This window comes from Diorhabda sublineata, chromosome 7 (genome assembly GCF_026230105.1).
Source record: "Diorhabda sublineata isolate icDioSubl1.1 chromosome 7, icDioSubl1.1, whole genome shotgun sequence".
NCBI lineage: Eukaryota > Metazoa > Arthropoda > Insecta > Coleoptera > Chrysomelidae > Diorhabda > Diorhabda sublineata.
In genome coordinates this window covers 15830591-15843013 of record NC_079480.1, presented here as the reverse complement: position 1 = coordinate 15843013, position 12423 = coordinate 15830591, and the positions used below count along the sequence as shown (strand labels likewise).

Genomic DNA, 12423 nt, shown 5'->3' with positions numbered 1-12423 from the left:
ATTGTTTTTTTGAACATAAGATGGTTAAAATAACGAAGAATAACATTGGCGTTGCCGTATATACAGGATGATTAGCAATTATATTTCAAAATCTATATATATAAAAGAAAGTCGTGTTAGTTACTCCACTCATAACTCAAGAACGGCTGAACCGATTTAGCTGAAAATTGGCAGGGAGGTAGTTTAGAGCCAGGAGAAGGACATAGGATACTTTTTATCCCGTTCGACAGCATTCCCGTGTGACTTGACATGAAACGTCAGTCACTATAAAACGTGGTATAACAAAAAAGAATCAGACTTGGAATAACAAAACGCAAATGACAGCTATGTAATTGACGTATAATGACAGATATGTAATGACGTATGGATGACAATTTGATATTTGTAAGAAACCAATAATAAAACTGTTTCTATTAAATAAATAATTAACAATTATAATGTAATGATAGTGCCATTGCCCATTCGTAAAAAGTGAAGTGAACTATAAAACTCGGTATGGTTGAAAATTTGAGTTTTTAGGTGAAGTGAAGTGTAATTAATAATGCCGCGACCAAGACGATCGAATCTTTCCCGATAAAGCCGTGATGCAAGGAGAATACGAAATACTGCAAATGAAAGGACTGTAGAAGAGCAAGAGATTGCACGTGAACAGCGCCGCGATAGTATGGCTCGACTTTGTGCTTCTCAATCACGAGAGCAAAGTGAAGCAGCCCGTGAAACAGCTCGGTTGGCAATGCAGAATCGTCGAGCGAACAACAGAGGTCAACAAATAGATAATTTGCGACGCAGAACAAGATATTTATATAGTGCTGATTTCAATCGAGCAGCGTTTCAATACGATTGCAGCAATGATTTACCGTTAAATCTTCAAACTATTGAAGAACCAACGTGTAATATTGCAAAACACTCAGCAATGGGCAAAGTTTTAGCGGTATCGAAAATCATCATCTGGGACGAATACACAATGGCGCATAAACGTGCATTAAAAGCACTTAACCGAACATTAAAAGATTTACGCAATGACTCGAGATGTTTTGGAGGAGCAATGATTTTACTGTCTGCCGATTTCCGCCAAATACTGCCAGTAATTCCAAGATCTACGGCTGCCGACGAAATAAACGCTTGCCTCAAATCGTCAAATCTATGACTCTATGTGAAGAAACTGCAACTGACAACAAACATGAGAGTTACATTGCTTAATGATACATCTGCTGAACATTTCTCGGAGCAATTGCTGACTATCGGTAATGGTCAAGTACCTGTCGATGAATCGAGCGGATTAATATCATTTCCAAATAATTTCTGTTATTTTGTCTCATCAAAAAACGAACTTATCAACAATGTATTGCCAGAAATTATTTCTAACTACAAAAATAATGAATGGTTGAGTGAGCGAGCAATTTTAGCGGCTAAGAATAAATATGTAGATGACCTAAACTACATAATTCAAAATAAGATCATTGGAACAATGCATTCATTCAAATCTATTGACTGCGTCACAAATGAGGATGAAGCCACCAACTATCCAATTGAATTTTTAAACTCTTTGGACGTGCCTGGCTTACCACCGCACAATTTACGCCTAAAGGTTGGCTCCGTAGTAATCATGCTTCGAAACATAAACCAACCAAAACTGTGCAACGGTACGCGTTTGGTGGTTAGAAAATTGATGAACAATGTAATTTACGCTACGATAATGATAGGAAAATTCAAAGGCGAGGAAGTTCTCATTCCGAGGATACTGATGATCCCAACCGATATGCCGTTTGAATTTAAAAGACTTCAATTTCCGATACGTCTTGCATTTGCCATGACCATCAACAAATCACAAGGCCAATCCTTAAAAGTTTGTGGTTTAAATCTAGAACATTCATGTTTTTCCCATGGTCAATTATACGTGGCATTGTTTGCGTTGCGTTGTTTGTTTTTGCGCCTGATAATAAAACAAAAAATGTCGTGTATCACAAGGTACTTAAATGAAGAGCAACCTATGTACTAAAATACAAAAATAATTATGAATGATTAATGTAGGTATTTAATTTTTTTTTTGTATTTTTTCCAATTAAAAAAAAACCTGCTTATTTATTGCCATTAAGGCGGAACAAAGTTCGCCGGGTCAGCTAGTATAAGAATAAAACAATGACAGTGTAATGTTTATACTGTGATTTGAAATATTTACAAAAATATCATATAACACGAAAAATTCTTACAGCAAATTAATCCTTACACTTATCTGCGATTCTGAAATGTTTGTTTATTATCTGTGACTAAATATTGTATATTTATTGTCACAAAATACTTATCGTGATGACAATCACAAATGAGATAAGTATTTATGTATGTTCACGACATTATTGATCTCTAAACCAATTTTTCTAAGCAAAATTTATACTTTCATTTCAATATTTCTTCAAACAACACTTAGGTCATCAATTTTACTAATTTTTCTACTATGTAGATGTTATTGACAGAACGTTAGTATTTTTAAATTTATGTTGACACGATTTTGCATTCGGCATTAAGGTATATAATTACAAAAATGCCTTAGAAGCATTCTACCTTTCTTCATTTACTTGAAAACTTGAATTCAATGTAATAAAAAGTATAGTTAAGATGAGTTTGCGTTCACTTGTGATAAAACAAATAATGTATGCCTTCTTAACCGCACAAACCTTCCATATATTCCCGGGAGATTTCTACTTTTAACTTCCGACATTGAGCATAAAGAAAATCTGAGAGCCAAATAGAAGTTTTTATCGTTGGTCGTATCTCACTACCGAATCCAGTAATAAAAGTGTTGTAGATTGTGAAATAAACTTTATTGACATTTTGTTCGTGAACTCCTTTACTGAACTAAAACTAACAATGCTCTAGATGTAAATTGCATTTCATCGTTACCGGCAACAAAATGCAAAACCAACTGTTTCTATACTGAAATGTAGGTTTCATGTTTTGAGGCGAAATGCAAAAATAGTTTTTTCACTCATTTAGCTGACCAAACTAATTTGTTATAAAATATTAATTATCCAAAGACTTCATTTTCATCTCTGAAATTTTCAAAATATTCGTTGTATAGTCTTCAACTAATTTTCTACTAATACAACAAAACATCATTAATAAAAATTTTTTACTTTTTTAATAATTTCACTCTCATATTTCCATTAAATGAAAAAATGTGTTTAAATTTTTTTCTGAAACTTCCCCCGTCCTTTCACAATTATTGAATGATCTCATTTAATATTTAGGGACATAATTTTTTTTCAATTTTCCTTGTTATCCGCCAGGCAAAATCGTTTTTCTGGTTCTCTACTATACCACAAAGTAAATAAAACAAAAGTTTGCGAAATTATGTTCGCCTGTTACTTTTCTTTTTTAATGAAAATGAGAATCAATTTTCTGTCCAAAATATATATAAAACAATATCCGTTCAGTTCGTAAACTCAAATAACGTACTCTGTATACATACAAAAATTCAATCAAACATCCACAAATTTATCGAATATACCAAAAGTAAATATATATTATATTATTTATATAACGTATGGAACTGATTGGAAAAAAGTATGCCAATTAATTGTAGATGTCTAGATAGAAGGTAAATCCATAATAAAGTTGAATACAGCTGCACTATTTTTCTATCGTCATGTGAAATATTTTTATATGCTGTAAGTTTTTGAATCCACATCACCCCGTACTGTATATACAGAATTTGTTATCGTATTTTTATTTTATTTTAAATTGTTCGTATAGAAACGTCTAAAAATTTGATAAACTCAGTTATTATCTAGCAATTAGTTAATCCACAATAGCTGTTGTCATACTTTGTAACATAATAAAATAATGCGACAAAAATGACATGGATAATCTTCTCAAAAATTTTTATATGCATTTTGTGAGTATCATCTGGGTACTAATATTTGTTATATGTTTTATGTTATATGATTTAATCTTGGACATGTAAAGATAGACCGATTTTTCCGAATTATTTCATTAAAATTCGTTTAAATAACATAGACCAACAAAACTTTTAGTATAATGGAATAGTTCTAATTGAACTTTCAATTCGTCTATCATCTATCTTCGGTGAATTGTTATTAATTGTTTTAAAATCAAAGTAAGAAAGACCTTAGAATTTTTTGTATATGTACATGTTTATTCACGATTAAAAAGGCATTTTAATATTTATATCTCATCATTGAATTTATATGAATTCTTTTGTTTTAAGATTCACTTCCGGAGTCAGTTCTAAATATTTTCCACCAAGTATCGATTTTGGTGTTGCAACATCGGCTTATCAAATTGAGGGAGCCTGGAATGTGGATGGGAGAGGTGAAAGTATTTGGGATAACTTCACGCATACAATACCCTCACCTATAGCTAATGGAGACACAGGTGATGTCGCTTGTGATTCATATGATAAGTATGAAGAAGACGTTAGACTAATCGCTGCTCTTGGTGTTAAATATTACAGATTTTCAATTTCTTGGTCAAGGCAAGAGTAATTATATATTTATAACGACATTTCTTTAATAAGAAATAATTTTAGAGTTCTCCCGACTGGATACTCCAATGACATAAACCTTAAAGGCCTAGAATATTATAAAAACCTCACGTTACAAATTAAAAAATTCGGAATGATACCAGTTGTAACACTTTACCATTGGGATCTTCCGCAACGTCTTCGTGAGGACGGTATAGATTGGATTAATATAGACCTTGTGCAACATTTCGTCAATTATTCCAGAATTGTGATTGAACATCTTCCAGAAGTTGGGATATGGTTAACCATTAACGAACCCAAACAAGTTTGCCATTATTCATATGGAAATGGAAGATTTGCGCCTGGTATTAAAAGCAGTGGGTTGCTGGAATACCAGTGTGCGTACGTACTTCTTAAGACTCATGCAGCAGTTTATCATATGTATAAAGAGGAATTTCCAAATTATGAAGGTATTTTAGTATTATTCGAATATTTATTGTATGCATTGGTTGTTCGTGCTTCATTTTATCTAATTACACGCCATAAGAGTATTTCACTACGCGGCTTTAGGCTTGCTGTAAAAAGTTATTATAATTTCTAATATTTTAGAAAAAATTTCGTAAGGAATTTTCTTTTTTTAAGCAAAAATGGCCATAGCACCAGACTGTCAATGGGTAAAGCCTCTAACCGATAAACCTGCCGATATAGCAGCTGCATACAGACAACTAGAATTTTGGGTATCTATTTAATTGTTTTTTATATACAAATTTTAATACAGGATTGAAATTGTTCGAAATTATAAGAAGTTTGTTTATATAATGATAAGTGGAAGCTCTCCGATATTTTTAACGTTGCAAAAATAACTTCAAAATAACAAACACTTTCAAATATTTTTCTAGATTACGATTTTTTCATGTTGTTTTTCATCAGAAGTAAAAAAAAATTAAACAAATAAATTTTGTTTTTTCCAGTGTGGACTGTATTACCAACCGATTTTCTCAGGAGATTGGCCTTATGAAGTAAAAACTAGAATCGCTTTAAGAAGCATTATGGAACATTACAATCAATCTCGACTTCCACAATTCGATCAACAAGAAATTGAATATATTCGAGGAACCAGTGATTTCATAGCTGTTAATCATTATGTTACATTGTTGGTATCAGACGTTGATGAAGGTCCCGATGATGTCACCAGTTTTGAAAACGATATGCGCACAAATTGGACGTTTTATCCTTCTGTAAATCAGGGAGCGAATGGTTTTACCGTAAGTATTACAACTTACGATCAAATTAATGTTGTAAATCATCGTCTACTGGGAACGATTCTCTATCCACTACATAAAAAAATCGCGCGCGTTAGAAAATTGGGAAACTAAGCGGACTAGGCAAGGTCTACATCCAAAGCTTTACAAAAAAAAACTCTATAACATATCCGATTCCTATATATATTGGAAATTGTAATAATGGATAACAAAACTTCCACTTCACTTTGATTAATTACAGTTATATTTTCAGGTAAATCCATGGGGCATTAGAAAAGTTATAAATTGGCTACATGAACAGTATGGGAAACAAGATATTTTAATTACCGAAGTTGGTATCAGTGACAACGGTACTTCGTTAAATGACGATTTTAGAATAAGCTTTTACACGGTAAGTTTCTAATAAAATATATTGTGACCTCCACCCTTATGTACAGGGTACTTCCAAATCAATGTGAATAAATTTATGGGTATTAAATACAAATTACAAATAGTTTTAATTGTTTAAACACCCTCTAATTATTTTCAAATTAGATAGAAGCGTAATAATATGAAACAATTACAACAATTTTCTTGTCATACCTCGATATGTACGATATTATTAAAAAAAATCGACAGTAAAATGTTTTTCAATAACTTTGTTATTGAATTTGAATTTTCACACGTTTCACTTCTTTTTATTACAGGGAATGTATTGTAATATTTTGGAAGCAGTGGAAACAGATAATATAAATGTTTTTGGAGTTATCGCTTGGTCATATATAGATAATTTTGAATGGCTGGATGGATACACGTAAGAATACTTGAGACTAAGAATTATCAGTTTAAAAATAACGATACAAGTTTTTTTTTAAATTTGTAGATTGAATTTAATCTAAAAGAAAAGCAAGATGAATGTTATAGTTAGATTACAATGTAAGATTATTTTTATTAATATATTTTTTTTTATTTTAGAATGCACTTTGGAATGTATCATATAGATTTCTCTGATGCCGATAGAAAACGAGTACCTAAAAAATCTGTGGAGTTTTTCCAAAATTTGACGACCAAAAGATATTTGAACTGTGAAGATGAGTTGTAAATACATATTTGAAAAATATTCTTATTTTCCTGTATCTCATGTTCATTTTTCTATAATTCGTGTCTAATAATACTTTTTCCATTTATCATATTCAGTTTTAATAAAAAAAAATTGCTCGGTAATTGTTCCCATACACATCGGCTCATAAATCAAAATTTCCGACTATTTTTTTACCCAAGTCCATTAACGCCCTTCAATCACGATTTTCTGTGTAGAATAAATATTATCGTCATTTTTGATTGCCGAGGAAAACTGACCTTTTACCAAGCAATGTTTTGGACGTAATTTCATTCACAAAATTTCTATCGACGATATTATCGCTGCTGATCAAATTAATATTCCATTCGAAAAACTATGAATCTAAAATGAGTTTTTTAGTTTCATTATTTGAAATTCAACGGTTTTCTATAATTAATCGAAACGTATAAATTTAATTATTCTAGCCAACATATTATTTCGAGCTGTTGATAAATGTTCCGGGGGGCAACGAAGATATAACTCGGAACACTCGCTGTCATTTTTCAAATTCAATGAAATGTAATTGCAAATTGTCGGAGATTCAAATGCGATTAAATTTCGACTCAATGCAATCCCCCCAAAAGTGGCTGTAAAGCTCCGCTGACACAGCATATTTCGACAGCATCGAACTGAGAGTTTTGGCCCGAAAAGTACAAATTAACAAATGGAGTCAAAAATAATTAGGTATACGGGTAACGATGATTTTCAAATATATATAAAATAAAAATCAATATATATCAACGATAGTTTCCAATCGAATTATCGCTTAATCTAGTTTTATATGTATGAATATTTTTCAACATCTTCTACATGTTTTTCTCTACAACCGCACTGAAGCCATTCGGTTTGTCCGGTACTGGTCGGAGATGATAATGCCTTTTCGCTTGGTGTAGGAGCCCGATCTTTAATTTTAATACTGTTGATAAATGTGGGACATTTTCATTTCCGCAACCTGTCTGATTTAGCCCGATTTGCATTTTTCATTTTATACGTTCACCGAGCGCTTATATATTCTAGAAGATTTATTAAATTTATTTTATGGAAACTAAATTTCACTAAAATGGGGGGTAATTCGTGTCATAAAAAATTTTGAGTTTCGAAAATCTCAATCTCTTCAATTTTCTTAAACTAGTACTATTTCTACCATAATCATTTTAAGAATTGACCAACAAAATAATTTTTTTCAATCCACGCAATCAAATTTATTCAAACTTTTCGAAATAATGTCAATTATTGGTTTCAAATAAAACGAATTTTAACGTTAAATTAGTAAAAATTTCATAACATATTATAGTGTGTTAGATTTTGTGAAGAGGCATCTTTTTTACACAAAACTACCAATGAAATAACACAAGATAAATATGACAGTAACAAATAATCTCGAAGCATTTTACAAACGACCGCCGCATCAACTGAACTCTTAACAACGAATACGAACATATTCATATAAATTTCCATTGTTTTTTATTAGCTAAACAAGATTTTTTCATCAGAGTTTATTTATGAATGCAATAAAGCTTAATTTAACGCCACCTGTAGTACGCCTAGCTACTTCTCAACCGTAAGGTACGTTGAACACGTACAAAAGACTTTAATTATACGTTTTCGAGTGTCGCATTCTAGGAAATCTAATTTAGGTTAAATCCAAACAATTTTCATTGAATATGTCGACTTTAAATTCCAAAGATAATTTGTGAGCTATAGGATAAATATAACTTTCGATTTAAGTTTACTTATGATTCGATAAATATACGTTGTCGTCTTTTCAAACAATTAATTGATCCAATAACTGCAAAAAAATATCTAGTGGCTCGGAATTTATCATAAACAACGTCAACTACACGATAATTTACTTTTGGTATACCACAAAATGTGTGATGCACTTTAAGCAAAAAACCGCATTTAACACGTTACGTTATACAATAGGAAAATGTTCAAATTCCCAATCTTTGGACAATTGTACATAAATCAATATCTCTCCTCTACGGATTCTACAATTTGTTTTTCAGTTTAAAAAAAGCACAGCGGGCACTATTTGTTTGTTTTAAAAAGTGTCATTTTAATGTAGATGATTTTATTTTAATGATATTCTGTTGATATTATTCTACACACTCTGAAGTTGCGGAAATTGCCGCAGATGCTATGAATTATTTATTACGTACAGAAACGGGTAGTATTTCTGAAGGCGTATTTACAAGATTGGTATGAGGAAAAAGCATTCAGAATTATAATATAAATTAGAAAAATCAATGACAGATTTGATAAAATTAAAACAATAAAGTAGATAAAAACATTATTAATTATTCAGCATCAACATCTACTAATTTTCAAGATCGAAAATAAAGTATAAATGATGTAAGCGCCGCATCTGAGTTTGCTTTGCTATTCTTTGTAATGAGGCAGCTGTGTGCATCTGACGTCATTAGTTCTTTCCTAGCATGTCGTTTCCAAACCATCAACGTAACCAATGTGTGTGCGTGTATTTGTTCCTGTCACAAACTTTTAATCACTAAAAATCTCGGAAAATTTCGTTCAGTTCAGAGGTAACTAATGCAATGTACATTTTCAATGTAAGCAAAGGTTACGCCGAATACAAAATATCAAGTCTTTCTAACTACGCCCCTTATATATACTGACAAATCTAGTTTTTTTTAAGACTACCATATTTTGATTATCCACATATTTAATTGCAGGGAAGAAAACTTTCGGCGGCCATGAATAAATTTGGAACAGATTGAAAAGTTGAAAATAGTAGAAAATTTATTTTCATCTATGGTTTACAAAAATCAATTCAGTATTTTTCTCATTCAGTTAAAAATAACGAATTGTTTTTATGAGATATATGATGATGACAAATTTTACGAAACAATTCAGATTTGTAATTAACAATTTTAGTCAAATTTTATTTTGTCAATACAGAATAATCAAGACAACTATCTAAAGAAGAGTGAGTATAGGAAAACATATTATGATTATGCCTATAACATACCAATCATAATAATTGATTAAGTCATGAATATGTTTCAAGGAAGAATTTTAACTTTAAAATAAAAGACTTTCAATTGGCAGATTTTCTTGAAGCCCTTTATTATTTCCAAAAGGAAAATACGGATGCTAATTATCTGATAACGCCACCAGTTGGGCGCTTCTACTGGAAAAATGTCCGATGTTTCATCTTCGATTTTATGATTATGAGTTTGTTTCAAAAACGACCTAAGCTTAATTAAAGATTCGAGATAATCAAGTCATTCGTTCGGCATTAACCTTTGGATTACATTTAATTTGGAAAAGTTGGGACGGCTTGGCATTTGTGATTAATGTTCGTTCCCCTTATCGGAGGATAAATCAAAATTTTGAATATTGAAAAGTTAAGGCGACAATTCAGTGTGACATTTACGTGAGACGCGGTCGTAAGTTTCGCGGTTTTCCGCTTATTTCAGTTCCTTCATTTTAGGCTTTATCGACTGGAATAAATGATTACAATTTTAAAGCGAGCGTCTTCTTTAAAACTTTCAATTCGAATGTTTCTTTTTTAATGAGAGGAGAAGCCTTTCTATTTAATTTACACCTCATTTGCTTTTGTCGTGAGGATATTTTTATTTAATCATTTTTTTAAATACATACTATAAATCAAGCATTGTATTCTGATAGTCTAAGTAGAAGATTTTTGAATACTTTTCCAATAATACCTCGTGATTGATAAAAATATGCGGTATAAATATTGAAATATTTAAATAAGGACAAGCTACGAATGCTGCTAGTTAAATCACTTTGGTGAAGAATTTATTAAATGTATTTCACTACAAAGTTAACTGTTAATAATTGTGAATAATTATAAAAAATAATTGTATCCTTATTTTATACTGAATTAAATATATAGACGAATGAAAAACATTTAACTAACAACGAAATTTAATATTAGAATATAATCATGACATTTTACGAATAATTTTCAGTCTCAATCATCCTAAAGCTCCTAGATTGAGCACCTTAGTTTCAAATTATTAAAGGTAGTTGCAATAAGATTCTGATACGAGTTCTGATACCAATAAAGTTAATGAAAGGACTATTAATAAAGGAAGACCATCTGCCAGCAGGCAGCCCATTGTCAACTACAAGTCGAAGGTTACAGTCAATTAACCCCGCCATTTTAGAGAGCCGTAGCCCTTTTGCTGCCGGCTCACGACCACCTGAAGCCTTAGATTTATGGCCCTTTAGGGCCGACGACGATGTGGTTGTTCTCTTCTGTTCAGCCTACTTTACGAAAGTGACGTATAAGGCGATCATATTTTATAACCGGAGATGTTATAGTATATGGGCACCTTAAAGAAATTGTGAGGTACAGAGAGATTATCAAACATTAAAATGTGTATTTGAATAAATAAGTATTTCTAATAAATAAACTAAGTTAGAATTATTCCATAAATAACGTTTTTTTCTTATAAAATTATCGTTATTATAGAGTATAATGATATAAATACCACACGGTATCGTATTCACGATAAAATTCAGTTCTAACCACACACAATAAAAGTTTGTGCAGAATGAGCCCATGTAGCATATTAAAACTTTGGTGTTTAATACTTGTCGGGTAAGCCAACAAAAATAGAGAAAAATAATTAAGAATTACGTCGGGTATTTATAAAACTTCTTGAAAAGAGAAAACTTTGAGTAATTTCACAACTTTTTGACTCAAAGTAAGGTAAGAAAATATTGTTTTCGAAGTCCAGAATAGCTTATCGTTAATTTTACGTCTTTAAGGCGTGTTGTCATTTTATCGAGAAAATTTGGAAGTTTATTAAGAATAAAACCCAATTAAAATTTTATCATAACAACTTTAAATATAACTGTGATAGATGGGTAGCGTTGAATGATTAAGAAGATAATCATTTTTCACTTACTAATCATCATTTCTATTTTATTAAAAATCAGTCACCGTGTACATCAACCAACGTAAATGGCTTTTATCCCACAGATTCATTATTAAAAATAGTTACTCGGGAAACTAAAACAAATATAATCGGAGAAATACTTCCATTAGAACTTTTGCAAAAATCATGTGTAAGTGGTAGCTCCGGATTTAATCGTGATGAATTATGACACAGCACCTGAAAACATGAAAAATGGCTGGCTTAATCTTTCGAATACGTGCAGCAGTCGGAGAAACTTTTCTAAGTAATTCGCTATTAAGTAGTGGATATCATTTTACAAGTATATGGACGACTAAAAATTTAATTGATAAATATCGCGTAAATGCCCTTAAATTGTTAATTACTTTTTTTTGTATCAAAGCGATTCAGAAATAAACCTTATCCGATTCTGTCGCTTTCATCGTTATAACTGTGTATCAGCGTCGACAGGATTTCCCTGACCACCATCTGTCTAGTCTTGTAGTCCTAGTTTTCTCTTCGGATGCTGATGACATCTGAGGCCCTTGTGACTTTGCGCACCTACTGCAATCATAAATCTTATTTGTTTTTATATTCGAGGTCTATCCCTATGGGGGACATTTTCAACTGGCCAAAAGGTTCAACGTTTAAATGACAGAATTTAAAGGTTAATTTCGATGTTCTGTGAGATGA

The 12423-nt window shown here is 31.4% G+C and overlaps 2 protein-coding genes across 2 annotated transcripts; both read left to right on the top strand.

The window, feature by feature from the left end:
• The first annotated feature begins 1180 nt into the window (after positions 1-1180).
• LOC130446889 (ATP-dependent DNA helicase pif1-like) lies at positions 1181-1999 on the top strand. Its single transcript, XM_056783395.1, has one exon. The coding sequence runs from the start codon at positions 1181-1183 to the stop codon at positions 1997-1999; it is 819 nt and encodes a 272-aa protein (XP_056639373.1).
• Positions 2000-3751: 1752 nt separating this feature from the next.
• Positions 3752-7144, top strand: LOC130446299 (lactase/phlorizin hydrolase-like). The gene is made up of 8 exons (XM_056782459.1): positions 3752-3892; positions 4226-4492; positions 4547-4950; positions 5123-5217; positions 5452-5745; positions 5996-6133; positions 6429-6535; positions 6697-7144. The coding sequence occupies exons 1-8, from the start codon at positions 3852-3854 to the stop codon at positions 6821-6823; spliced, it is 1473 nt and encodes a 490-aa protein (XP_056638437.1). The 5' UTR covers positions 3752-3851; the 3' UTR covers positions 6824-7144.
• The last annotated feature ends 5279 nt before the right edge of the window (positions 7145-12423 follow it).

What these genes read in the sequence shown, in the direction of transcription:
- LOC130446299 (XM_056782459.1), top strand. Translation starts at nt 3,852, where the DNA reads ATGACATGGATAATCTTCTCAAAAATTTTTATATGCATTTT. An exon ending in TTTTCAATTTCTTGGTCAAG is followed by an intron (nt 4,493 to 4,546) that starts GCAAGAGTAATT and finishes AAATAATTTTAG; the next exon opens with AGTTCTCCCGACTGGATACT. An exon ending in TTAGAATAAGCTTTTACACG is followed by an intron (nt 6,134 to 6,428) that starts GTAAGTTTCTAA and finishes TTTTTATTACAG; the next exon opens with GGAATGTATTGTAATATTTT.
- LOC130446889 (XM_056783395.1), top strand. Translation starts at nt 1,181, where the DNA reads ATGAGAGTTACATTGCTTAATGATACATCTGCTGAACATTTCTCGGAG.